General features: G+C 52.6%; 1 protein-coding gene across 5 annotated transcripts in view; it reads right to left on the bottom strand.

Moving 5' to 3' along the window:
- Window positions 1-7,339: 7,339 nt before the first annotated feature.
- CA9 (carbonic anhydrase 9) overlaps window positions 7,340-27,195 on the bottom strand; it is a 67,194-nt gene continuing 47,338 nt past the window's right edge. The window contains exons 7-14 of one of the 5 annotated variants that reach the window (XM_084832677.1): window positions 26,704-26,861; window positions 26,319-26,460; window positions 14,413-14,484; window positions 12,213-12,287; window positions 11,119-11,142; window positions 10,879-10,914; window positions 10,237-10,330; window positions 7,346-9,843 (exon numbers count right to left, since the gene is read on the bottom strand). In XM_084832677.1, coding sequence (XP_084688803.1) covers window positions 9,774-9,843; window positions 10,237-10,330; window positions 10,879-10,914; window positions 11,119-11,142; window positions 12,213-12,287; window positions 14,413-14,484; window positions 26,319-26,460; window positions 26,704-26,861 — 671 coding nt within the window. In that variant the 3' untranslated portion in view covers window positions 7,346-9,773. Of the gene's footprint in view, window positions 9,844-10,236; window positions 10,331-10,878; window positions 11,143-12,212; window positions 12,288-14,412; window positions 14,485-26,318; window positions 26,461-26,703; window positions 26,862-27,195 lie in introns of all 5 variants that reach the window. The other 4 variants (XM_084832678.1, XM_084832680.1, XM_084832676.1 and 1 more) reach the window with 4 other exon arrangements.

The following is a 27,195-nucleotide window of genomic DNA, read 5'->3' as shown; positions in this document are numbered from 1 at the left end:
CACTGCGGAGACAAGTGATTTTGTCCTCAAAAGTGTGATGCAAAAAGGTCACAGCGGGTCCTTGGAGGGACCAGGGCCCCATTCGTTGGGGATGGTGTTGACAGCCTCCGGACCACCCAGAAGAGCTCTGCTGGACAGCTTGGGGACTCGATGGAGGCAGCACAGTGAGCCTTTGCCGCCTGCACCAGCGCACAATAAGCACGATCATGTGCTCGTGCTCTGGAGCACCCACAGCCCTCATCACTTGAAGGACCTCATTTCCCCGTCCCCCGCCCTTTCCGACTCGGACATTGAGGCTTTTATGGTGCCTCAATTATGGAGCCGGTGGTACAGGAACCAGTAACCTCGAGATTGTTCTACTGCAGTGCGCTCTGAGTGGGGCTGCCCTTAAGGCTGCTTCGGAAGCTGGAGCTAGTGCAGAATGCACAGGCTGTTTGGAGTTGCTCCCTTTCAGCATGCAACTCATTTCCCGTCCCCCGCCCTTTCTGATTCAGCCATTGAGGCTTTTATGGTGCCATTCATGGAGTGATTGTTGTTCAGTCGCTCAGTCGTGTCCGACTCTTTGTGACCCCACGGACCATAGCACGCCAGGCCTTCCTGTCCTGCGCTCTCTCCCGGAGTGTGCTCAAGTCCATGTTCATTGCATCGGTGATGCTATCTAGCCATCTCACCCTCTCCCGTCCCCTTCTCCTTTTGCCCTCAATCTTTCCCAGCATCAGGGTCTTTTCCAGAGAGTTTTCTCTTCGCATTAGGTGGCTAAAGTATTTGAGCTTCAGCATCTGTCCTTCCAATGAGCAGTCAGGGTTGATTTCCTTTAGGATTGACTGATTTGACCTCCTTGCAGTCCAGGGGACTCGTAAGACTTCTCCAGCACCACAGTTCGAAGGCATCAATTCTTTGGCGCTCAGCCTTCCTTATAGTCCAGCTCCCGCAGCCCTACGTTGCTACTGGGAAAACCATAGCTTTGATTATACGGACCTTTGTCGGCAAGGTGATGTCTCTGCTTCTTACTGTCTCCCACTCATAGCCCTCCCAAGTTTTTCCGCTGCTGCTGCTGCCTTTTTCCTTAGTGCAGAAAAATCCATGAAGGAAGAAGGAGACGGAAGAGCTGTTTGCAGGCTTTTGAGTGGTAGTACTAGGAGTCTCCCCGCCTTTGGACAGTGGATCAGCTGTGGTGGTGGTCTTTCCTAAGGGTGAGGGTGAAGTTGGGGAGACTAGGGGCGCTCTCTTTCCCAGGTCCTGTAAATCCCTGGCTGGCCATCAGGTCGGCCTTCTTGCAAACGGGCGCCAGACACAGCGGCCCCTCGCTCTGCCCACAAGAGCTGCTCCTGCGCCCCTGCCCTGCAGCCAGCCCGGAAGCGTGCCTTCCAGGCCTACTCCTCAGCTGCGTTGACCCCCTTTCCGTCCTTCCCCCAAGCCCTGCCTGCAAGCGCCTCCCTTGTTTCTCTTCTCCAGCACCCTGTGGTGGCGCTGCTGCGCCATAAATGTCAGTGGATGGATGTAGGGATGTACGAAAGGTACTTACCTTTTGCAGATTATGTTTATGGTTGGGGGGGAGGCGTTCCGTCCCTCCCCCCTGGAATCCTCACGGGGGGGGGAGGCGCTCCGTTCCTCCCCCCCCCCCGGAATCCTGGCCGGCCGGCTGTGCTCCGCAGCGATTCTGCAGAGCCGCCGGCCGGCTCCGCCCGCAGCTGGACATTTGGCTTCTGGCTAGCAGGGACGCAAATGGCGGCGGCCATAGCTGCCGCCGTTTGCATCCCTGCAGTCAGCCGTGATAGGCTACGTAAATGTTTACGTAGCCTATCACAGCTGACTTAAAAAAAAAAAAACGCATACGCAAATGGCGGCCTATGCTATTTGTGTTCCCCTAATTTTCGCCGTCTCAGTCTACGTAAATGTTTACATACACTAAGATGTGCCAAAATAAGGAATGCAAATGGCGGTGGCCGTGGCCACCGCCATTTGCGTACGTGCGGTTTTTTTGTTGTTTTTTTTTAAAGTCAGACGTGATAGGCTATGTAAGCATTTACGTAGCCTATCACGTTTTTTTTTAAACAACTAGCCGTGATAGGCTACGTAAATCTTTACGTAGCCTATCACTTTTTTTTTTAAACTGGAAATGGCGGTGGCGGCAGCCAGTCGGAAGACCGGCTGCCAGAGCCGCCGCCGCCGCAGCTGCTGCCGCCAGGAAGATCCGCCCAAGCTAAGTCTCGTCCCGGGGGGGTGGCGGGATGTTCTGCCACCGATTTCGGGGGGCCGAATGCGCTGGCATTCAGCCTCCCCGAGATCCGTGGCGGAATTTTCGTACATCCCTAGATGGATCTAGCTGCCCACGTTTTCCTAGGCTGCTCCTCAGCTGTGAAGTGGCATTCTTCCTCTCTTGCTCTGTGCTCTCAGTTTGACATCTCCATGGGTTGGTAAGCCATCTGCTCAAGGGGGGACCATCCCAGGCTTAAAGAGAGGCAGGGGGAGCATGAACCTGGGGGGCAGCAGGGAAGTGTTTATCAGTGGGATCTTAAACTGGGGAGAGGTAATGAGTGGGGAATGCAGGGCCCAGTCCTGGGCCCACTACTCAACATTTGTATTAGTGACTTGGAGGAGGAGGTGCAGGGAAGGCTTACCAAATTTTACCCTGGAAGACAGAAACAAAATTCAAAGTGATCTTGATTGTCTAGAGTGCTGGGCAGAAAACAACAGAATGAAATTTAATAGGGATAAATTAAATTCCTGTACCTAGGAAAAGAAACCAAAAGCACAGTTACAAGATGGGGGATAATTGGCTCCACAATAGTACAAGCGAGAAGGATCTTGGTATTGTTGTAGATCACAAGCTGAATAAGAGCCAACAATGTGATGTGGTTGCAAAAAAGGCAAATGCTATTTTGGGCTGCATTAATAGAAGTATTAATGCAGTACTTGTTCAAAAAGAACAGGAGGAACAGAAAGAGAGGTGGGGTTGCACTGTATGTGAAAAATACATATCTCTGCACAGAAATACAGGAGGATGAGTTTGGTAGCCCCATCGAGAGCATCTGGATCAAAACAAATGGAGCAAAAAATAAAAGGAACCTGGTGGTCAGAGTCTATTAAATAAGAATGGCAGAATGATAACACATAACAAAGAAAAGGCAGAAGTGCTGAATTCCTACTTTGGCTCAGTCTTCTCCCAAAAGAGGGTCTATGACCCCCCTGGCAAAGGCGAAGTACAGGCTGAAGGGGCAGAATTGCATCTTGAGATGGATAGGCATATGGTCAAGGAACACCTAATTCCTTTGAATGAGTTCAAATCTCCAGGGCCAGATGAACTGCATCCTAGAGTCATAAAGGAACTGGCAGAAGAACTCTCAGAACCGCTGTCTATTCTCTTTGAGAAATCATGGAGGACGAGGGAAGTGCCAGATGACTGGAGGAGGGCTCATGTTGTCCCTCTCTTCAAAAAGGGTAAAAAGGAGGAACCTGGGAACTACAGACCAGTCAGTCTGACATCAATCCCTGGGAAAATTCTGGAGCAGATCATAAAGCAATCCATCTGGAAGCACCTTGACAACAATGCCGTGATTACTCGAAGCCAACATGGATTTGTCAAGAACAAGTCCTGCCAGACGAATCTGATCTCATTTTTTGATCAAGTAACTTCCCTTGTGGACTGTGGGAATGCTGTAGACATCATATACCTCGACTTCAGGAAAGCTTTCAACAAAGTGCCCCGTGGTACCCTGATGAGCAAATGAGCTCAAAGAGGGCTAGATGAAACAAACGATCCAGTGGATCCACAGTTGGCTACAGAATCGGACTCAAAGAGTGCTTATCAATGGGACCTTCTCAAACTGGGGAGAGGTAACAAGTGGGGTAGCGCAGGGCTCAGTCCTGGGCCCAGTGCTCTTCAACATTTGTATTCATGACTTGGAGGAGGAGGTGCAGGGAATGCTGATCAAATTTGCAGATGACACAAAATTGGGTGGGATAGCTAACACCTTGGAAGACAGAAACAAAATTCAAAGTGATCTGGATAGACTGGAGCGCTGGGCAGAAAACAACAGAATGACATAATAGGGAAACATGCCAAGTTCTTCACCTAGGAAAAAGAAACCAAAGGCACAGTTACAAGATGGGGGATACGTGGCTCAACAACACTACAAGCGAGAAGCATCTTGGCATTGTTGTCGATCACAAGCTGAATATGAGCCAACAATGTGATGTGGCTGCAAAAAAGGCCAATGCTCTTTTGGGCTGCATTCATAGAAGCATAGCTTCCAAATCCCGGGAAGTACTAGTTCTCTACTCAGCACTGGTTAGGCCTCATCTGGAGTACTATGTCCAGTTCTGGACACCACATTTTAAGAAGGATGCAGATAGGGATGTACGAAAGTCACTTACCTGAACCCGAAAGTTGATTTGCGGTGGGGGGGAGGTGCTCTGTCCCTCCCCCCGAAATTCTGGCCAGGGGGGAGGCGCCCCGTCCCTCCCGCCGCGAATCCTGTCCTGCCGGGATGCAAATGGCGGCGGCTGTAGCCACCGCTGTTTGCATCCCTGCAGTCAGCCGTGATAGGCTACGTAAATGTTTACGTAGCCTATCACGGCTGAGTGAAAAAACAAAAACAAAAAACCGCGCGTACGCGCTATTTGCGTTCCCTTTATTTTTGCTGTAGTCTATGTAAATAAGGAACGCAAATGGCGGCGCCCATGGGCGCCGCCATTTTCGTACGCGCGGTTTTTTTTTCACTCAGCCGTGATAGGCTACGTAAACATTTACGTAGCCTGTCACAGTGTTTTCTAAAAATCTAGCCGTGATAGGCTACGTAAATCTTTACGTAGCCTATCACTTTTTTTTTAAAACTTGGAAATGGCGGCGGCGGCAGCCGTTCGGAAGACCGGCCGCCGCCAGGAACATTTGCACAAGGTAAGTCCTGTCCCGTGGGGCGGGGGCGGGGGGGGCAGACCGTTTCTCCACCAATTTCAGGGGGGCGAATGCACTGGCATTCGGCCTCCCCGAGATTCGTGGAAAAATTCTCTGACATCCCTAGATGCAGACAAGCTGGAGAGAGTTCAGAGGAGGGCAACGAAGACGATCAGGGGACTGGAAGCAAAGTCCTATGAGGAGAGACTGAAAGAACTGGGCATGTTTAGCCTTGAGAAGAGAACACTGAGGGGAGATAGGATAGCGCTCTTGAAGTACTTGAAAGGTTGTCACAGAGCGGAAGGCCAGGATCTCTTCTCGATCATCCCAGAGTGCAGGACACGGAATCATGGGCTCAAGTGACAGGAAGCCAGATTCCGGCTGAACATCAGGAAAAACTTCCTGTTAGAGCAATATGACAATGGAACTGATGACCTAGGGAGGTGGTGGGCTCTCCCACACTGGAGTCATTCATGATGAAGCTGGACAGCCATCGGTCAGAGATGCTTTGACTTGGATTCCTGTATTGAGCTGGGGGTTGGACTCGATGGTCTTGTAGGCTCCTTCCAGCCCTATTCTACGATTTTCTGAAGTCTGTATGCCTGCTGTGTGTGCAGGGCAACCACTGGACCTGTTGCTCAGGGCTACCACAAAGCCAGGGCATGCCTGCCCTGCTCTTGCTGGGCACAGGGTCCCAGGCACAAAGGTTGAGGGACCCCATAGGTGAGCAAGTGGGAGGGCTGTTCTGAGTATGACCCCTTGATGACCTGCAAGCCACCTCCCAGCTGCCTTGGAACTGCCACTGACCCCCGCAGGAGCCCCCATTTTGTGGCAGATGCCTGCCAGAGGTAGTCACCAAAGGAACAGCTCTGAACAAAGCAGCAGCAGCCCAAGAACAATTTCTGCCCCAGGGCCGGAGACTCAAGCTGCTCTCATTCCTTAGCAAAACCCTCTGTTAATGCTACATCTCAGCTCAGCAGCCTCCCAAGGCCAGGTGAAATGGAGCCCTGCTTCTGGCCTCCCACAGCCCTCATAGCCTGCCTTGCCACACCCAAGGGAGACTGCCAAAAGTGGTCTAACAGTCAGGAAGTTTCTCCTGATGTTCAACCGGAATCTGGCTTCCCGTCACTTGAGCCCATTATTCCGTGTCCTGCACTCTGGGATGATCGAGAAGAGATCCTGGCCTTCCTCTCTGGGACAACCTTTCAAGGACTTGAAGAGCGCTATCCTATCTTCTCTCAGTCTTCTCTTCTCAAGGCTAAACATGCCCGGTTCTTTCAGTCTCTCCTCACAGGGCTTTGTTTCCAGTCCCCTGATCCTCTTTGTTGCCCCCCTCTGAACCCTCTCCAGTTTGTCTGCATCCGGGGTGCTCATGACAGCCCGCCCCCGCTCCACAGCTCAGGGCCCTGGTGGATCTGCAGCTGCTGCTGCCCGCTTTGCCCCAACCCCCCAGACTGTTGGTTGGCCCTTCCCACTGCCACGGGGGGGCAGGACCTGCCTCGGGGCCAGGACCTGCCTCAGGTCCTCCCTCCCCCAAAGCAGCACAGAGAAGGCACCGCCAAAGGGATGTGCTCGAGTGTGCTGCAGTGGCCTCCACGCACCCCCGCTCCCCGTGGCTGCCTACTAGGGTGTACAGGAGAGGGGTGCTTGGATCATGGCACAGCCAGTGATCCCAGGCAGCCATTCACAGGACACCTGTTTAAAGAGTCACAAATTGCTTTCAAAACCACAACCATGGTCTGAAAGTGACCTCGGCGCCCCCCAACCTATCAGTGGCTGCTTCTGCACCAGTTGTTTTTCTGGAATTGCCAACATTGGCCCAGTTTTGTGGAGAAGGCAGAAGAGATCATGGACAAACTGTTTTTGAAGGCCTGATGTGTGGTGACTTTGCATTGGTGTGCTCCACCATGATATGGCGCATATGGCCATCAGTGCAAGACACAAAAGAATGGGCTCAAGTTGCAGGAAGCCAGATTCCGGCTGAACATCAGGAAAAACGTCCTGACTGTAAGAGCAATATGACAATGGAACCGATTACCTGGGGAGGTGGTGGGCTCTCCCACACTGGAGGCCTTCAAGACGAGGCTGGACAGCCATCTGTCAGGGATGCTCTGACTTGGATTCCTGCATTGAGCAGGGGGTTGGACTCGATGGCCTTGTAGGCCCCTTCCAACCCTACTATTCTATGATTCTATGGCGCCCAGTTCTGATGGTTATATTCTACTTCCAGTGTCAGAGGCAATATGGTTATGTACACCAGTTGCTGGGGGACACGGGCAGGAGGGTCCCGTTGTGCTCATGTCCTACTTGTGGGCTTACCACAGACAGCTGGTTGGCCACTGTTTGAACAGAATGCTGGACTAGGCAGACCCTGGGTCTGATCCAAGCTCAGGGCCCTTATGTTCTTTTTTTTTAAAGAACAAAACACAACAACAACACAATACACATACACTAAAATATCTCTTAAGATTGTAAGATATTTACCTTTGGCTCCCCTTATACAACAAATGCCTATTATTAGTCTCTAGTTCTTATCTTACAGTGGTTGTATATCATACATTGAGTTCACAGACATTATCTCATTTCTCTCCTAATTTTAACTACAAAATAGAGAACCATCTCAAAGTTCAAAATCCACATACATAGATATCATTTTTCTCTTTCTTGTACAAATTCTATAAAAGGTTTCCAATCTAACATAAATTTAGTTGTTGATCCTTCTTTAATTATAATAGTAAGTTTTGCCATCTCTGCCAGCTCCATCACTTTCATGATCCACTCACTCACAGTTGGTATTGTTTCATTCTTCCACTTTTGTGCATACAATAACCTTGCAACCGTTGTCATGTAGAGAAAGAGGGTTCCCCCCTTCTCTTTTACGTGTTTATCTATTAGTCCCAATAAAAAAGTTTCTGGCTTTAATTCTATAGTAGTCTTTAATATTCTTTTGAGTTAAAGACTGTAATCGTTTCCAAAATGTTTTAGCTTTTTTACGAGTCTACCATAAATGATAAAATGTTCCCTCTTGATCTTCACATTTCCAACATTTTCCAGAAACACCTTTATACATTTTAGACAGTTTAAACGGGGACATATACCATCTATGCATCATCTTATAAAAATTCTCTTTAAGACTTGTACATAAAGTAAATTTTAAAGCTTTTCCCCAAGTACTTCCCCACTCTTCCATTGATATATTATGACCAACATTTTGTGCCCATTTTATCATACAATCTTTTACTTGTTCATCCACTGCCTCATACCTTAACAGTAATTTATACAGTTTAGCAATAACATGTTCATCATTTGTACACAGTGCTGTTTCAAACTCGGATTCTGTTCGTTCAAATCCACCATTTTTCTCATCTATTTTAAACCTTTAATTTGCAAATATGAAAACCGCTGGCAGACATGACCTTCTTCTAATAGGCTTTCCCTTGATTTTAACTTATATTCCCCTTGTGACAGTTCCATTAATCATTATATCTTATCCATTTATGGGTTCTATCAAATTCTCTTCTATGCATTGCTTCTTGTGAAGATATCCAACATGGTATTTTTTGATAGAACCTTAATTTATATTTATTCCAAATTCTTAATACAGCCCTTCTTATATAGTGATTATTAAACTCTACATCCACTTTTGTTTTATCGTACCACAAATAACTGGGGCTCTTATGTTCCCCCCTCATTACATTTACAATCCATGTTAGGTTTTTAACAAGAAAAATGGGCCTTGCCTTCTTGCACTGAAGGTTCTCCACCCCCACCCCCAATTTTCCCAAGCAAGGACAAGGAAGTGGAAATGTTCGCAAAGCTAGGAAATAGGACAGAGAGGGAGAGAAGAGCTAAAGGATGTCTAAGCCACCTTTCCACTACTGTGTCTGTGATGAGCTCCAGTTTGCAGCCCCAGAGGAGCACACGAATTAACATTTTAATAATGGGTTATTTCCGTAGTTCCATGCAACAAGGAAATCCCTCTCCACCCCCCATTAAAAAGCCTAGTATGGTCTGTATAAATCACTATGATGGGATTGACCATTTGCCCCCGTTCCTCTGTAAAGCTGCCCTGTGCAAATTACTGCCCCCACCCAGGTCTGGGAGATTACCTGCTCTTCTCCCAGTTTCTTCGATGTAATTAAAAAAAAAATGTTTTTCAACTGCTGGCATTTTATTTGCACTGTGTGGGTGTTTTGCCTACACCTTGGGGACGAGCGTTGTAGAATGTTAATGGAGAATAGAGTGGTATGTTGAATGCAGTGTAGACCCACCATTCTAATTCCACTTCCAGCAGACTGCAGAACACCAATGCCTGAGTGGTGCCAAAGGGCCCAAGAGACAGCAGAGGGGGTGCCACTGCCACAGGACCCCAGCTTCCAGTTTGTGCACAGCATCAAGAAGCCGTTCACTGGATCCCACCCGGCTCTGGGCCAACCTGGCTTCAGAGGGAGGGAGCAGCGCTGGCCCGATGCGCTGGAGCTCCTACCGGGCCCTTCTGTATACAGAAGCTCTGGCCCCGGCAGCCAGACAATGGGAACGATTGGTCTCCCAGGGATCGGTCAGCTGCAGTCCTCCTCCTCTGCAAAGCTGACTGGAACCCCCTTGAGTGGGTCAGTTGCAGCTTGGTGCCTGTTGTCCACAGGACTGGACAGGCAGTGCCCCAGCCTCCTACTGGGTTTCCATTGGGCCGCTACACAGGTGTTCTGGCCTGCCCTGGGCTGAGCACTGCACAAAGAGCTCACACACGTGAAGCGGGGGAGCAGCTGGGCCGGGGGCAGGGACAGTCCCTGGCATGGAGGGGGTGCGGGTGCTCAGATGGTGGGACAAGACAAGGCCAGAAGCAGAGGTGCCACAACCCAGCATCCTGTGTGGCCTTCTAGGCGGTGTTCTCATTCGTTGTGGCTGCCGTGTAGATGACGCTGGACTTGTTTGCTTGAGCACCCAGCCTGCGGGGGGGGGGGGGGGGAGGAGTCAAAACACAGTAGCCCTCTCTCCACCACACCCTGACAGCAAACTTGGCCTCCCCTGGGCTCTTTGATCGCATCCATCCAGCTTTCTGATGGAGGGAGATAGTGGGGCAGCTCGCAGGATGCTGCCATCGGAAGCAGGACTGAGGGGAGCCTGAGCGCCTGGGCCAGAGATCACATCAGTCCTTATGAGTGACCAGAGGCCATCAAGGTGAAGAGGGCCCTTGCGGCAGGCCCCCCCGAGTCTCTTGGCCAGACCCCCAGCTCCACGAGCTCTGCTGCTGGGGCTGGCACACCACGGTAGAGCTGCCCTCCATTGCTCAGGGGTTAGGGTGGCTGGGCAGCATGGGGGTGGGTTGCGGGCGCTCTCACCTGCGGTCCTGGCTCCGGTGCTTGCGGACGTAGAGGAGAAACGCGAGGGCTGTGGCCCCCCAGAGAACTCCGAAGAGAACAGCCAGCACGTCTCCTGTGGAAAGAGTGACATGAGGGAGGGTGCAAGTGGGGGGCCCCAGGACGGGGTGTCAGGGCCTGAGCCATGGCTGTGTCAGCCACCTTCCTGTGTGTTGCCTTGCAAGGAGCCAGTGCCGAGGGCAGGGGAGGCAGGAGATCCTGCTGGGAAAGGGGTGCTGCAGGAGGGCGGGGTAAGAGCTTTCCTGGGCACGATGGGCCCATCCGAGGGTTACTGCTGCGCTTAAGCAATCAAGGGCTCATTCCTCAGCCTGCATGTGGGGAGGGGGCGGAGGGAGGGATGGAGTCCAGCTTGAAAATGCTGCAACACTGCTCGGGGGGGGGGGGGCGTGCAGCCGGTCAGTGATGTGCCCAGGTCTCTGTTGGCCCCAGGGGTGGGGGGAGATGAGGGCCGTGTGCCAAGGACAGGGTGAGTGGAATTCACGAGTGGTGCAGCCACGCTGCCACCGCCACGCACGTAGGCCTGGCCACGCCCAGCGGGAAAGCCTGGGGAGGGGAAGGCAGGGCGCTGAGCTGCGGGGAGGGGGTGACTGAGGGGCCACTTACCTGTGTGAAGGGAGGAGCCCATCTGCTTGTCAGCACCTGGACGCAAAACAGAAAGGGGAGGAAGCACGTCAGGAGCTGGGGAGAGGCAGCTCGGCTCCTCCTGTCCCAAGCGAAGCGCTCCTCTGCAGCTGGAGGCGCCAGGATCTCCTCCAGCTGGTCTCCCCAGGCTGAGGCCATAAGAGGGTGTGTGTGTGTGTGTGTGTGTCTGTAGAGTGCTGCAAACCCAAATTCGACTCTTACCTGGACCTAAGGAGGGGTTCCGACCTGAAAAACACATGTGGCACAGTAAGGAGCTGTTAAGAACAGTGTGGGGGTGGGGTGGGGGGGCACAGACCAGGCCATGGCCACATCCTCCCATTCTGCCATATTGCCCCAGGGCTCACCAGCCCTGCCCCACTTCCAGGCCCCCTACTCACTGGTGGGCACGTTGCCTCTGCGCAGTCTGTTGCCAGAAGACTTTTCAGCCGTCCCCTGTCTCTCGCAAATCTCTTCCCCTCTTCCCCAAGGACCTCTGAACGCAGGGAATCGCTCCTGACAGAGTGGCCTCGTGGCCTCCAGCACCTACGCCGCGCAGGTGTGAACGTGGAGGGGGCTCTGGAAGAGCGCTCCCAGGCCGGCCTCTGCTTAGCCTGCTGCAGGGCCTTCAAGAGCCACTCCTGTTATGCAGGAAGGGGGAGTGATGCGGCCATCGCACCCAGGACAGGACCAGCAGGGGACAGAAGGAGGTGCGTGCCGGTGGGGCGGGGATGCTGATGTCTCCTTTCCCTTTCCTTTGCATGTGCCGCTGGAAAGGCTTTCTTCCAGAGAATGGAGGGAAAGCGGAGCCAGGGTTCTCCTCTGAAACTTTGGTGAGGGCAGCAATGAGGTGGCTGAAAGTCATTAGTGAAGTGGGGTCTGGACTGGACCTCAGCCGGCCAAGCCGCCTGCCTGGGGCTGGGGGGAAAGCCATCAGGAGAACACAGTGGGGGGGGGGTGCGTGCGCACATCTATTTGGAATCAGTCAAAGGAACTGTGACCACTCCTTTGCCTCCAAGGCCCCCCCCCCCCCCGCAACTCTCGTCTTGCACCGGAGCATCTACACACCAGGGGGGTGGGGGGAGGAATGGGGAGCACAGCACATCTCTCTGTCAAAAGCCCCTTGCAGAATTTAGCTCCCCACATATCACAGACCTCACTGAGGCAGATGGATGAGCCTGGGGGTGGAGGCCAACTAATCCAAGGCACAACCAGCCAGGCCTGAGCTGCAGCAGCCCCGTGCCCCCAGCCCTGGCAGGGAGCGGAAGGGCCCAAAGGAAGAGCAAGATCAGAAGCGGGCGAGAGAGCCCACGCGGTACCTTCTTCAGACGCCGCCCCTGGGTCGGGGTCTCCCCTTGTGGCACCATCTGGGGTAGAGGAATGCCTTTCACCTGCTGTGAAACCACAGAAAACTCTGAGCCCTTTTGCAGGAGCAGATGCCTGCCAGCTGGCCGGCCTCCCACACCAGCCTCCTTGCTCCTCTGCACCTCTCTTTCTGAAGCTTGCTAGCCCAGCACCGGGGCGTGCTGCCCCACACCCTGCCCAGAGCAGATGGCTGCAGACACAGCTCGACTATCAAAGCATAGAGGGGGGAGGGTCTTTGGAACAGCCCCCCCAACAGGGCCACATCTTGGAGGCATGTGCACAGAGAAGGCCTCAGCCCGGTCCCCAGCTCATGCTCCTGAAGCGCCACAGTGAGGAGCCCGCCCTGCCCCTCACAGAGGGAAGGAGCTGCTGCAGCCAGACTCCACCTAAGCCAGCTGCTGCTCCTTTCTCCCTTTCTCTCTCTTCCCCAAGGAAGGCAGCTGTCAGGTTTCCTGATCCCCCAGTGCACACGCTCAGGCAATCTGAGACCGGACACCCAAATCAGTGAGATTTCTTTATTGCAGGGAATCCCACGGCAAAAGCTTCATGGTTACACTCTTCAGAGATCATATAGCTGATGGTCAGTAGCTATAGGCTCTATGTAATTCCAGAACAGGCCAAAACTAGACACTACTACCGTGAGTGAGATCTTCATCAACGTGGTTTCTCCATTGCCATCTCCACGGTTCTGAACACAAGGAAAGGGACTCTGGATTCCTGGGTACCTAACCCAGACAGTCCTTTCACGGGGCTCCAACCCCAGACATGGAAAGGGAACGATTCCTAGAATGCACCCATCAGGCAATCAAGGGATAATTTCTCAAAAGGCCTAACAACCCACACCCACAGAGAGTCCAACTTTGAATCTTTTGTTGATAACTCCAGGCTACGTGGTCAAGGCCCATCAAGATCAAGGGAAGGGCACACCCACACACGCAAGGAGTTCCAGGCCACCGCTTTCGCATTGGCAACTCCACGCTGCATGAGTTCTGGCAGAGGGAAGTCCAAAAGTTGTAGATCAAACCCAACCTGCTGTACACTGAGCTGACTACAAACACAGGCACACAATCCATAGCGATGAGAGTTCAAGTCTATGAAAAGCCTCACAGTACTTTTCGTGGCAAGTCCTTAACAATCCAAAGTTCCAGTCCATGTGCAGAGTGCCTCCAAAAGCCCAGATGATGATGGAGCCAAACAGAGAAGACCTCAGGCAATGAAGACGAGATGTTCCTAACAAAGGCTCTTCACCTTTGCATCAGCTTAAAAGGGAAGATGTGACTGTAGGACACCCCCTCCAGATCCCTTGACAGACGCGGGCCTTTAGCCTTTCAGCAAGGCCGCTGTCTGAACAGGGCGGCACTGCTCAGCCCTCCAGCAGCGGCGCTTCAACCTGGGCGACCCTTCTGCAACCCCGCCCCACCTCTGTCTGGGTCGCAGGGCAGGGCCCAGCCTCCCTCCCTGCCAAGGCCAGCCCAGCAGGCGGACAGGGAGTTGGGCGACTCCCCGGCTCCGCTCCGAGAACGCTGACCGCGAGCAGCTCACGCAGCCCCCGGCCTTCCAGAGGCAGAGCAGGCCCCGGCCCTCCCAGGCGGCCTCCAATCAAATCCTGGCCACACCCGCAAGGCCCACTGCAGTGCTGCAGCTGGGCCCTGGCCGCAAAAGCCCGCCCAGCCCAGCCCAGCCCAGCCCAGGGGGACGCGTCCTGTGCCTCTCCAGTGGCCCCCGGAGCCCTCACGGGCTGCCCCCCCTCCTCAGGAGGCCAGGCCCGAGACGGGTCTGCGTGGAAATCCCTCTCCGAGCCCAGCCGCTGCTCCCGCCCTCCAGAGGATTCCACGGGGCCCCTCCCTCGGGGCAGCCCCCCCCGTTCAGAAGAGCAGAAGCGGCCCCGGCCGCCCGCAGGCCAGGCGGCCGCGCTGCTGGCGCCTCGCTGGCCCGCGTCCCGCTCCTCCACGCTCCTAGGCGCAGCTGGCAGGAAAGCCCACCCCGCGGCCAGCCTCGGCTCCGCGGCCAGGCCGAGTCCATCCCGGCAGAGTCCCCAGGCTAACCAAGCGCGCCCCAGCGCCCCCCGCGAAGAGGGCAGAGGCGGCACATCGCCCGGGGGCCCAGCCGCCCCGACGGCGCCGGGCCCAGCGCAGCCAGCGGCCTGGTCGTTACCTTCTCCGGGGGCTGGTCCACTTCCCGCCGTAGGCCCGCGGGGAAGCGGGGTCCCGGCGGGGTCGCCTCCGCCTGCAGCAGGAGCACAGGGGGCCCAGTTACTTCCCCGCCCTCGGAGACGACGCGGCGGCGGGCAGCGCGCGACGAGCCGGCTCGGCCGCCAGCCGGGCACCGCGGGAAGCGCGCCTCGAGCCGGCTGCCTCGGGCTGCCCGGAGCGGCGGGCTGGGACGCGCGCTCCTCGCGGGCGGGCCAGAGGCGCGTCCGGCCCAGCGCCCGCGGAAGACGCGCTCGCGACGCCGCTCCGGCGCAGGCGCGCGCCCCCGCAGGCGCGCCGCGGCCCCTCGCGACCGCCGCTCCCGCGGAGCAGCCGCGCGGGGCCCGGCCTGATCCGCCCGCGGCCCAGGGAACCCGAGGGCCCGCGCGCCCGCCTGGCGCCCCGCGGCCGAGGCCTCAGGAGGCTGCGGAGGAGCGGGGGCCCGGGCCGCGTGCCCCGCCAGCCCTCGCGCGCCGTGCGGGCAGGGAGGCGGCGCGCGGGCCGCCCGGCCGGCCTCGTCGCTCGCGGCGTGCCTCGGCCGCCTTCCTAACGTCGCTCGCGGCGTGCCCCGGCACCCGCTAGCGAGGGAGCCCGCGCGACGCGCGCCGGCAGCGCCGCGGGAGGGCTGCCCTCGCCCTGCCCCGGCGCGAGCGCTCGTCGCCGCGCTTTCGCTTCCGGGCGCGCTCGGCAGCGCTCGCCCGCCCAGCCTTCGGGGCGCGACCCAGGCGTGGCGGGCCGGGCCGGCCCCGCTCGTGCGCGCGGCCGGCGCCCCGCGCCGCCGTCCGAAGGGCGCGCGGGCGGCCGGGAGGCGCTGCGCTGCCCGCCGTCCCCCAGCCGGGCCCCGTGGCGTCCGGCTTGGCCCCACGCGCCGTCCTAGCGAAGGGGCCTCCAGGCAGAACGACCGCCGCGTGGGCGCCCAAGGCCGAGCGAAGCTGCCGGTCAGCGCCCGGAGAGGCTGCTGGCCGGGAGGCTCGGCCTCGGCGTTTGCAGGCGCGCGCGCGCCCCCCTCCCGCGCCGCGCTCGTCGCCGCGTCAGCCCGCGCCGCGCAGAGTTTCTCCTCCCGCGGGCAGCGGGCTCCCGTGCTTCGGTGCTGGAATCGCACATCAAAGGCACCAAGTCATGGGAAAAGTGAATGAAAAAAACACAAGGAATGAAACGGTGGCAGTCTCGTCCCACTTTCTGCAAGTTAAAAGACAGGTTAAAAAGAGGGTGATGAGTTAAAAGTGAACTTTGTGAGAAACGCGTGAAACTCGGGGAATGGCCTATCAGCACTACTTCTCATTTTCGAATGCGGCGTGTGGGCTTCTTTTCCGTACGCCCGTGGAAGCGCATCTGTTCGCTCAGGATGCAGCCTGCTTTTCCCGAAAACCATGTTCTGCTTGGCCTACAGTTTCCCAAATAACCATTTACCTATACCTAGGCAAATTGGTGTCCTTCTCACCCTCTCCATGTGCAGGTGATATTTGGGTTCTTTGGACAGCACAAAACACCCCCAAGTTTCAAGTGGTTGCTGTTGTAAGGATCAATGTTGCCATGAGGTCATTGTGAAAAAAAACCTCTGTAAATTAGGCCAATATCGGTTAACACTCAAGTCATCTAATTTTTTGAAATAGCTATTCTGAAGTAATAAAGCAATTCTAAGCACATGCAGAGGGCTGTGGAGCTTAGCAGCACGGAGTGGTGGGGTGGAGGAGGCTTTGAGGCCTCTGCTGCCTGAACCAGGAGGAGGCAAAGGACATTTTTAAAGGAACAATTTTCACTCGTGGGGCAGGTGAATTCCAAGGGGCATTTTTTAGTCATGCAAAAAAGCAATTTTAACATATGTTTTTCAAACACACATTTATTTCTATAAAGAAATATAATGATGCATGTATTTTAAAATGAAATTATTACTATTTCAGGAAACTTAGCATTCCTTTAACAATGTCCCCAAGTTTGAAATAATTTTTATCATAAAATGCGATTGGCATAGATCTCTGATAAATGTAGAGATTTGGGGCCTGTAAATTTAGCAGCAGAAATCCCCCCCCCCCCCGGCATACTAGGATCAATGCCTCTGCTTGCTTGTGCTTGTTTCCTCGCCTACAGCCAGTTGGCTGCTCTGTTGACTTCTGCAGGTGCACAGCAAATGCCAGCATGAATGAAGGAACTCTGGAACTTGTAGTTCGTAAAAGACCGTATCTCAGCCTTTCCTAACCTGGTGCCTTCCAGATGTGTTGAACTTCGACTGGCTGGGGGATTGCAGTCCAGCACATATGGAGGGCGCCAGGTTGGGGAAGGCCCCATATCTCATGGGAAGGCACGCTGCTGTCTGTCCCTCAAACAGAAGCCTGAGAGGTTCAGTAAGGGCATATCTTTCCAAAGAGAGCCCTAAAGAGTGGCTGTGGCAGGGGAAATTCTGGGGAAGACGGATTTTTTAATATATATAAGATCTGCCACCCTGAGATCTTAATGATGTAGGGTGGGATACAAATGTTTTAAATAAATATTATATAGAGATATAAACTATACTTTAAAAATGGTTAAAATTAACCTTAAAAAAACTATTTTGAATTCAAAGTTAACTGTTAAACACTTTTTTTTTACTAGTTTAAGTTAATTCCTTTAACTTTTTTCACTAGTTAATGAGTTAACTGACTTCTGTTGCTTGGGAGGGGAGCCATGAAGGCGCTCCGTTGTCCGCCTGGAGTTGTGGATAAGGAAGGCAAGTGGGGCGGGGGGGCATGTCTCCTGGCAAAAAAAAGGAGAGCCCTTTCATGAGGTGCTTTTGGAATAGCTGCCACTGCAAGGCATGATTGTGAAGCTGATTTGTTTGGCAAGCAGAAAGCAGAGGCTGCATCTCTGGTGAACTGTGGCAGAGACAACCCCCCCCCCCCCGTATTCTCCTTCTGCATGGAGAAAAATAACCTTACAGAAATTATCTCTGTGTGTTGTGCGCACGCACACAGCCAGGACACAGACCCAAGGAGTCCTGAGCTCCTATTAGGGCATAATGGGTGCCATTTATTGATACACCTGCTCATCCCGACTCAGTGGAAGGGGCCACCAGCAGCCAGGCCACAAAGAGGCTGCCACAGCCCTGCCATGGAGCCGGCCCACGGAAAGCCCAGACGAGGCAGAAGGCCTGTGTTCTGAGGGTACAAGTGTATCATTGTTTTCAAGTCATCTTTCCAGAGGCTCAGTTGGTGCTTCTCCCCCCACGCCCCCAGTGCTGTCAGGATCTGGTGTGGGGGAACCTTTCCAGTGGCATTGGGACGTGGATCCTGCCCAGCCAGGGGAAATACAGACCCCCTCCCCTCAAAGAGCCCTCTTGGCTAGGCACTTTCCTTCTACAGCAGATGGGATATTCCCCGTGCCTCCTCACCCCCAGCATTGAGGCTGGAGCCAAAAAGAAGATGAGCGCTTGGAGTGAGAGGGGTACCAGGTACATGCCATCTGTGCTGCCAGAGATCTCCTCAGCAAAGCTCCGGATGCCCTCAGGCAACTTCTGGGCCAGCTGGAGGTGACTCAGCTGAGCGCTGCCATGATGCCGGCTGAGGCTTGAGCCAAATGCTGGGAGAACAGTCCCAGCACTGAGCTGCTCCCCTGCACACGCCCACGGGGCCACGCCCAGGGCTGCTCTGGCAGAGAGCGAGGCACACCTTGCCTGGGGGTGGGTCCACTGCTGCGACGCAGCCCCATTCCTTGGGTTCAGAAGCAGGGCAGGGTGCCCAGGCAGGCAGGAAACTCCCGATAACAACAGGGCTGCATCACGGCCTGATGCGGGGCCTGTGCACTTTCCCTGAGAGGGAGAGAACAGTCTGGAAGATGGCAGAGGGCCAAGGGGAGAGGCAGGGAGCTCTGTGCCCATTCCCCGCCAGGCAGAGGCCCGCGCACACCAAGGAGGCCACCTTTAAAAACAACTAGAGGTGAGAGGGGGCAGGGGAGAGATTTTTCCTCTGATCCAAAACTGGGTCAAGAGCGTGGCCGCAATCCACGGACCGCATCCTTCCTAAGGAGGCCTGGCTGCAATCTCAGCTGGGGTAGCAAGGAGGAAACCAGCTGGGGGAGACGGTGGCACTGGAGCTGCCCGTGCTCCTGCCGTGGCCATGTGCTCCGGGGTGGCCATCTATCTACTAAAATTCATTCCCACCCAGACGCCCAAAATGGCTCTCATGACATCTAACTAACAACATACTCAGTTTTCTTTAAACAATCAGAACATAGAATCATAGAATGGTCGGGTTGGAAGGGGCCTACAAGACCACCGAGTCCAACCCCCTGCTCAATGCAGGAATCCAAGTCAGAGCATCCCTGACAGATGGCTGTCCAGCCTCATCTTGAACGCCTCCAGTGTGGGAGAGCCCACCACCTCCCCAGGTAATTGGTTCCATTGTCGTATTACTCTTACAGTCAGGAAGTTTTTCCTGATGTTTAGCCGGAATCTGGCTTCCTGTAACTTGAGCCCATTCTTCCGTGTCCTGCACTCTGGGAGGATCAAGAAGAGATCCTGGCCTTCCTCTCTGTGACAACCTTTCAAGTACTCGAAGAGCGCTATCCTATCTCCCCTCAGTTTTCTCTTCTCAAGGCTAAACATGCCCAGTTCTTTCAGTCTCTCTTCATAGGGCTTTGCTTCCAGTCCCCTGATCATCTTTGTTGCCCTCCTCTGAACCCTCTCCAGCTTGTCTGCATCCTTCTTAAAGTGCGGTGCCCAGAACTGGACACAGTACTCCAGATGACGCCTAACCAGTGCTGAGTAGAGGGGAACTAGTACTTCCTGGGGTTTGGAAGCTATGCTTCTATGAATGCAGCCCAAAAGAGCATTTGCCTTTTTTGCAGCCACATCGCATGGTTGGCTCATATTCAACAATTCCAAGATCCTTCTCACTTGTAGTATTGTTGGCCAAGTATTGCCCATCTTGTAACTGTGCATTTGGTTTCTTTTTCCTCAGTGCAGACCTTGGCATTTATCCCTATTAAATTTCATTCTGTTGTTTTCTGCCCAGCACTCCAGCCTATCAAGATCACTTTGAATTCTGTTTCTGTCTTCCAGGGTATTAGCTATCCTGCCCAATTTTGTGTCATCTGCAAATTTGATTAGCATTCCCTGCACCACCTCCTCGGAGTCGTTAATACAAATGTTGAAGAGCACTGGGCCCAGGACTGAGCCCTGAGGTACCCCACTCGTTACCTCTCCCCAGTTTGAGAAAATCCCGTTGATAAGCACTCTTTGAGTCCGATTCTGTAGCCAGCTTTGGATCCACCTGATAGTTCTTTCCTCTAGCCCACTTTGAGCTCGTTTGCTCATCAGGATATCATGGGGCACTTTGTCGAAAGCTTTGCTGAAGTCGAGGTATATGATGTCTACAGCATTCCCACGGTCCACAAGGGAGGTGACTTGATCAAAAAATGAGATCAGATTTGTCTGGCAGGACTTGTTTTTGACAAATCCATGTTGGCTTCGAGTAATCACTGCATTGTTTTCAGGTTGCTTCCAGATGGATTGCTTTATCATCTGTTCCAGAATTTTCCCAGGGATTGATGTCAAGACACTGGTCTGTAGTTCCCAGGTTCCTCCTTTTTACCCTTTTTGAAGATAGGGACAACATTAGGCCTCCTCCAATCATCTGGCACTTTACCCGTCCTCCATGATTTCTCAAAGACATCTTAAACACTAAACAAGAACGAAGCCATTCACAGTACCTTCAGAAAGACAGTAGCAGCCATCATTAAATGCCTTTCTAAACACATGGTTTTTTAGCATCCTCCTAAAAGCCCCCAGCAAGCTTGTCAGATGGATCTCCCATGGCAGGAAGCCCCACGGGGGTGGAGGCCACCAGCAAGCAAGCACTGCTCTTTGTTGCCAGTGTAGTGAATTTGTTGGTTAGCAATAAGGTGGATTTCCCGCACTGAGCAGGTGGCTGGACTCGATGGTCTTATAAGCCCATTCCAACCCTACTATTCTATGATTCTATTCACAGCATTCCTATATATGTACACCTAGAGACGTGTGTAATTTGGCCTAACAAGCAGTTTTATAGTTAATTAAGAAGGCCTTTCACACAGGCCCGTAATTTACAGCTTTCACATTGAAGCTGTCTTGGCTAGCTGGATGATGTCATTTATTTATTTATTTATTTCATTTAAAACCACGAGGTGCAGCATAAAACAATATAAAATATGAAAGCTTAAAGCTACAGTATAAAAGTACAACCAGAATAAAACCTAGCAGCAATTTGTTGTTGTTGTTGTTGTTCAGTCATTCAGTCATGTCCGACTCTTCGTGACCCCATGGACCACAGCACGCCAGGCCTTCCTGTCCTGTGCTCTCTCCCGGAGCGTGCTCAAGTTCATATTCATTGCATCGGTGATGCTATCTAGCCATCTCATCCTCTGCCGTCCCCTTCTCCTTTTGCCTTCAGTCTTTCCCAGCATCAGGGTCTTTTCCAGAGAGTTTTCTCTTCGCATTAGGTGGCCAAAATATTGGAGCTTCAGCTTCAGTATCTGTCCTTCCAATGAGCACTCAGGGTTGATTTCCTTTAGGATGGACTGATTTGACCTCCTTGCAGTCCAGGGGACTCGGAAGAGTCTTCTCCAGCACCACAGTTCGAAAGCATCAATTCTTCGGCGCTCAGCCTTCCTTATAGTCCAGCTCTCACAGCCATACATTACTACTGGGAAAACCATAGCTTTGATTAGATGGACCTTTGTTGGCAAGGTGATGTCTCTGCTTCTTACTATGCTGTCTAGGTTTGCCATAGCTTTCCTCCCAAGGAGCAAGCGTCTTTTAATTTCATGGCTACAGTCACCGTCTGCAGTGATCTTGGAGCCCAAGAAAGTAAAATCTGTCACTGCTTCCATTTCTTCCCCTTCTATATGCCAGGAAGTGATGGGGCCAGATGCCATGATCTTAGTTTTTTTAATGTTGAGTTTCAAACCAGCTTTTGCACTCTCCTCTTTCACCCTCAACAAGAGGCTCTTTAGATCCTCTTCGCTTTCTGCCATTAGGGTGGTATCGTCTGCATATCAGTGGTTGTTGATAATTCTCCCGGCAATCTTAATTCCGAGCTGTGATTCATCCAAGCCGGCGTTTCTCATGATGTACTCTGCATATAAGTTAAATAAGCAGGGTGACAATATGCAGCCTTGTCGTACTCCTTTCCCAATTTTGAACCACTCGGTTGTTCCATGTCTGGTTCTTACTGTTGCTTCTTGACCCTCGTACAGGTTTCTCAGGAGACAGGTAAGGTGGTCTGGTACTCCCATCTCTTTCAGAATTTGCCACAGTTTGTTGTGATCCACACAATCAAAGGCTTTAGCGTAGTCAATGAAGCAGAAAGACGTTTTTCTGGAATTCTCTTGCTTTCTCCATGATGCAGCAAATGTTGGCGATTTGATCTCTAGTTCCTCTGCCTCTTCGAAACCCAGCTTGTACTTCCGGTAGTGCTCGGTTCGCATCCTGCTGAAGCCTAGCTTATAGGATGTTGAGCATCACCTTGCTGGCATGTGAAATGAGTGCAATTGTGCGGTAGTTTGAACACTCTTTGGCGTTGCCCTTCTTTGGAATTGGAATGTAAACTGACCTTTTCCAGTCTTGCGGCCATTGTTGAGTGTTCCAAATTTGTTGGCATATTGAGTGCAGCACTTTAACAGCATCATTTTTTGGATTTTAAATAGCTCAGCTGGAATACTGTCATCTTCGCTAGCTTTGTTGTTAATAATGCTTCCTAAGGCCCACTTGACTTCACTCTCTAGGATGTCCGGCTCAAGTTCAGTGACTGCACTATCATGGCTATCAGGGACATTCAGATCTTTCCTGTATAGTTCTTCTGTGTATTCTTTCCACCTCTTCTTAATCTCATCTGCTTCTGTTAGGTCCCTGCCTTCTTTGTCCTTTATCATGCCCGTCTTTGCACAAAACGTTCCCTTGAGATCTCCAGTTTTCTTGAAGAGATCTCTAGTCTTTCCCATTCTGTTGTTTTCCTCGATATCTTTGCATTGTTCATTTAAGAAGGCCTTTTTGTCTCTCCTTGCTATTCTCTGGAACTCTGCATTCAGTTGGATATATCTTCCCCTTTCTCCCTTGCTTTTCGCTTCCCTTCTTTCGTCAGCTACTTGTAAAGCCTCATCAGACAGCCACTTGGTTTTCTTGCATTTCTTTTTCTTTGGGATGGATTGAGTTGCTGCCTCCTGAACAATGTTATGGACCTCCGTCCATAGTTCCTCAGGCACTCTGTCTATCGGGTCTAATCCCTTAAATCCATTCCTCACCTCCAGTGTATATTCATAAGGGATATGATTTAGGTGTTTAAAATACAGATTTAAAACAGCAGAGCTAAAAGGCTAGAATGCTAAAATGCTGGCAAAGTAAGTGCCAGGTCTTCACCTGGCACCGAAAGGAGTACAACATAGGTGCCAGGCCAACCTCTCTAGGGAGGTCATTCTACAGCCAGGGTGCCGCAGTAGAAAAGGCCTTCTTCCTGGTAACCACCCACCTCACGTCTTTGGCTTGGGCTCCTGGAGAAGGATCCCTGAAGATGATCGTAGGGTCCTGACAGGTACATATGGGAGGAGGTGATCCTTCAGATAACCTGACCCCAAGCTGTTTAGGACTTTGAATGTTAAGACCAGCACTTCGAATCAACCCTGGACATGGACTGGCAGCCAGTGCAGCTGGAAAAGTACTGGCGTAATGTGATATTGTTGGCCAGTCCCCGTTAATCTCGCTGCCCTATTTTGGACTAGCTGAAATTTCTGGTCCATTTTCAAAGGCAGCCCCAGCTATAATGAATTGCAGTAATCCAGACAAGAGGTTGTCAGAGCATGGATAACTGTAGCTAGGCTATTTCTATCCAGATAAGGGTGTAGTTAGTATATCAGCCTAAGCTGATAAAAGGTGCTCTATGTCACCAGGTCCACCTGTGCCTCAAGTGACAGTTCTGGGCCCAAGAGCACTCCCAAACTACGAACCTGATCCTTTAGAGGGAGTGCAACCCTCTCCAGAACAGGTTGAACATCACATAGCTGGGCAGATGAACCACCCACTAACAGTACCTCTGTCTTGTCTGGATTGAGTCTCAGTTTATTGGCCTTATCCAGTCCATTACTGGGTCCAGGCATGATTCAGAACAGCCACTGCCTCACCTGGATTTGATGAAAAAGAGAGGTAGAGCTGGGTGTCATCTGCACATTGATGGCACCTCAGCACACACCTCCAGATAACCTCCCCCAGCAGTTTCATGTAGATGTTGAACAGCATGGCAGATAAAATAGAGCCCCGTGGAACCCAATGGCATAGTTGCCAAGGCACAGCGCTATAATCCCCCAGCACCACCTTCTGGAATCGATCATCGAAGTAGGAATGGATCCACTGCAGTGCAATGCCTCCAACTCCCAGCCCAGACAACCTAACCAGAAGGAAACCATGGTTAATGGTATCGAACGCCGCTGAGAGGTCATAGAATCATAGAATAGTAGGGTTGGTAGGGGCCTACAAGGCCATCGAGTCCAACCCCCTGCTCAGTGCAGGAATCCAAGTCAGAGCATCCCTGACAGGTGGCCATCCAGCCTCGTCTTGAAGGCCTCCAGTGTGGGAGAGCCCACCGCCTCCCCAGGTAATTGGTTCCATTGCCGTATTGCTCTGACACTCAGGAAGTTTTTCCTGATGTTCAGCAGAATCTGGCTTCCTGTCACTTGAGCCCATTCTTCCGTGTCCTGCACTCTGGGATGATCGAGAAGAGATCCTGGCCTTCTTCTCTGTGACAACCTTTCAAGGACTTGAAGAGCGCTATCCTATCTCCCCTCAGTCTTCTCTTCTCAAGGCTAAACATGCCCAGTTCTTTCAGTCTCTCTTCATAGGGCTTTGTTTCCAGTCCTCTGATCATCTTTGTTGCCCTCCTCTGAACCCTCTCCAGTTTGTCTGCATCCTTCTTCAAGTGTGGTGCCCAGAACCGGACACAGTACTCCAGATGAGGCCTAACCAGTGCTAAGGAGAGGGGAACTAGTACTTCCCGGGATTTGGAAGCGATGCTTCTATGAATGCAGCCCAAAAGAGCATTTGCCTTTTTTGCAGCCACATCACATTGTTGGCTCATATTCACCTTGTGATCGACAAGAATTCCAAGATCCTTCTCGCTTGTAGTGTTGTTGAGCCACGTATCCCCCATCTTGTAAGTGTGCATTTGGTTTCTTTTTCCTAGGTGCAGAACTTGGCATTTCTCCCTATTCAATGTCATTCTGTTGTTTTCTGCCCAGCGCTCCAGTCTATCCAGATCACTTTGAATTTTGTTTCTGTCTTCCAAAGTATTAGCTATCCTGCCCAATTTTGTGTCATCTGCAAATTTGATCAGCATTCCCTGCACCTCCTCCTCCAAGTCATTAATACAAATGTTGAAGAGCACTGGGCCCAGGACTGAGCCCTGCGGTACCCCACTCGTTACCTCTCCCCAGTTGGAGAAGGTCCCATTGATAAGCACTCTCTGAGTCCAATCCTGTAGCCAACTGTGGATCACCGGATCGTTGTTTCCTCTAGCCCACTTTGAGCTAGTTTGCTCATCAGGATATCATGGGGCACTTTGTCGAAAGCTTTGCTGAAGTCGAGGTATATGATGTCTACAGCATTCCCACTGTCCACAAGGGAGGTGACTTGATCAAAAAATGAGATCAGATTTGTCTGGCAGGACTTGTTTTTGACAAATCCATGTTGGCTTCGAAGTCAAGGAAGACCTGATACAGATGTTGTTGTTCTCTCCTATGAGAAGCGAAAGAGAGCCCCCCCTTCTCCTGAGAAGAGTGTGTGATTCATATGACACGCTCCTGAGCTTAGAGAGAGAGAAACCTATAAAATCCAACTTTCCAGCTTGTTCTTTGGTCTTGTTGCAAGAGGGAATATGCACACTACCAGCCTGGAGAAACTTGTGGTCCTAGGAATGACCTCTCATCTATCTTGGGGACACAGATAGACAGCTGTGAGAGCTTCATTGGCTGATGAGAGGCCTGAGCGTTCTTTGCATATTTATTCTACATCTGTTTTCTAGCAATAAACTGTCATCCTTTTGCACAAGTGACTTGTTTCATCTTGGTAATCAGAAAGAATCTACTTTGACCTGACAGAATCAGGACCCCAGATCAATACAGCCACCCACCTCCCCTCAGGCACTGGCACAACCTGGAGCAGAGACTCTTCCTCAAAAGCTCACTGACAAGAGGGTAGCTCAACTCATCATCACCAAATCCCTTACTGTATTACAATTTGGATTGTGCTTGTGCGTTTCCCAAATTAAAAGTGCCTCCTGCAGGCTGACAATATCAGAGAAAGGGCAGGAGAAGGGAAGGGGTGGGAATATTAGACACAAAGGCCCAGCAAAGATGAGAGACGCATCTGTGAAAGCTTCAGTCTTTAAGTAATGGAAGAAGGCCCAACGAGAGTATCAGGACAATACATCCAAAGACAGGGAAAGGGCAGGCTGGTGGCACAGGAGAAGGGAAGTAAAGCAGAACCCAAAGGAGAGGGAACAGTCCCTCCTCCAGCATTAGGGCTGCTGCTCTCTCTCCTGCTATGTGAAAACTAGATGCAAAAAGGAGGAATAAAGCAGCCCTCCTTCCCTCTCACCACATGCGTCCCACACCAAGAGGAGGCCCAGACAAGCTCTGGGCAGAGACCCCCCAACCCCCAAAGTAAAGTCCCCTGCCTGGCCAAGCACCTGTTCCTCTAAAGCAGGGGTAGGGAACCAGTGGCCATCCAGATGTTGTTGGACTGCAGTTCCCATCACCCCTGACTATTGGCTATGCTGGCTGGGCTGATGGGGGTTGGAGTCCCAAAACACGGGGGGCAGAGGTTGGCCTCCTAGTTCTAGGGCAACACGCACAAAGGGAGCCCAGGTGAGCCCTTACCAGGTGGCGGAGCCTCTTCTGGGATGTGGAGCATCAGGAAGCTTGCCAGGACACTCCGGCCATGCAGGCCTTGTGGCAGGCGGAAGTTGCTCTGGATGGGCTGATCATCATCTCCACGGAGGGCGTCATCCAGCACTGCAATCTGGCATGAGAAGGGGCAAGGACAGGCCAGCTGGATGGTCCAAAGGCCAGTAGGCACCGGCACCCACAAGGATGCAGACAGGGAGCACTTGCGGAGGAAATGCAGAAGGCACGAGGAGGATCCCCACGGGGAATTGCCAAGCCACACACCACCCTGGACCGCCCAGCTGTGGGCATGGAGCCATCTTCCTTCCAGAGGACCCTGCCCCGCCCCCAGTCAGGGCCTCCCTCCAGACAGACAGACCTGCTCTTGGGACAGCCGGATGGTCTGGTTAAAGACTGTCCAGTTCACCGTCTGGTAGCAAGGCGGAGTGGTCAGGGAGCCATTGTAGCGGAAATAGCGATCGAGGTTGTTAGGAAGCAGCTTGGCTACATCAAAGCCAGCAATTAAAGTGTTCTCCCCTGAGAAGGGAAAGCCCTTGTGAGATAAATATGCAAATATGGGCAATATAGAGTGCAGGAAAGGGGTCCAGATCTGCCCAAAGCATCTAAACCGAAGGCAAAAGGCACACATGGTAAGAATGCTAAAAGCTCTCAGGCCCCAAAATGTCACTAGAAGAGCAATCTAGAGTGACATTCCACAGGCGCTGGAACGCAAGGCCATGGCCTCTATGAGCTAGAATGCCGGGAGATGCCATGCTTCTGCTCTGCCCACAACAAGCTGTAGCTGCTGCCTCTGCGTCTCTCTAGAGCAGAACTGAAATGGCCTGAGCAAGATCTGCCGTGGATGTGCAAA

The sequence above is a fragment of the Heloderma suspectum genome, chromosome 2 (genome assembly GCF_057233095.1).
Source record: "Heloderma suspectum isolate Gila_16-S chromosome 2, 16-S_ref, whole genome shotgun sequence".
NCBI lineage: Eukaryota > Metazoa > Chordata > Lepidosauria > Squamata > Helodermatidae > Heloderma > Heloderma suspectum.
Note: the sequence above shows the minus strand (reverse complement) of the source record. Positions and strands in the feature narration are given on the sequence as shown.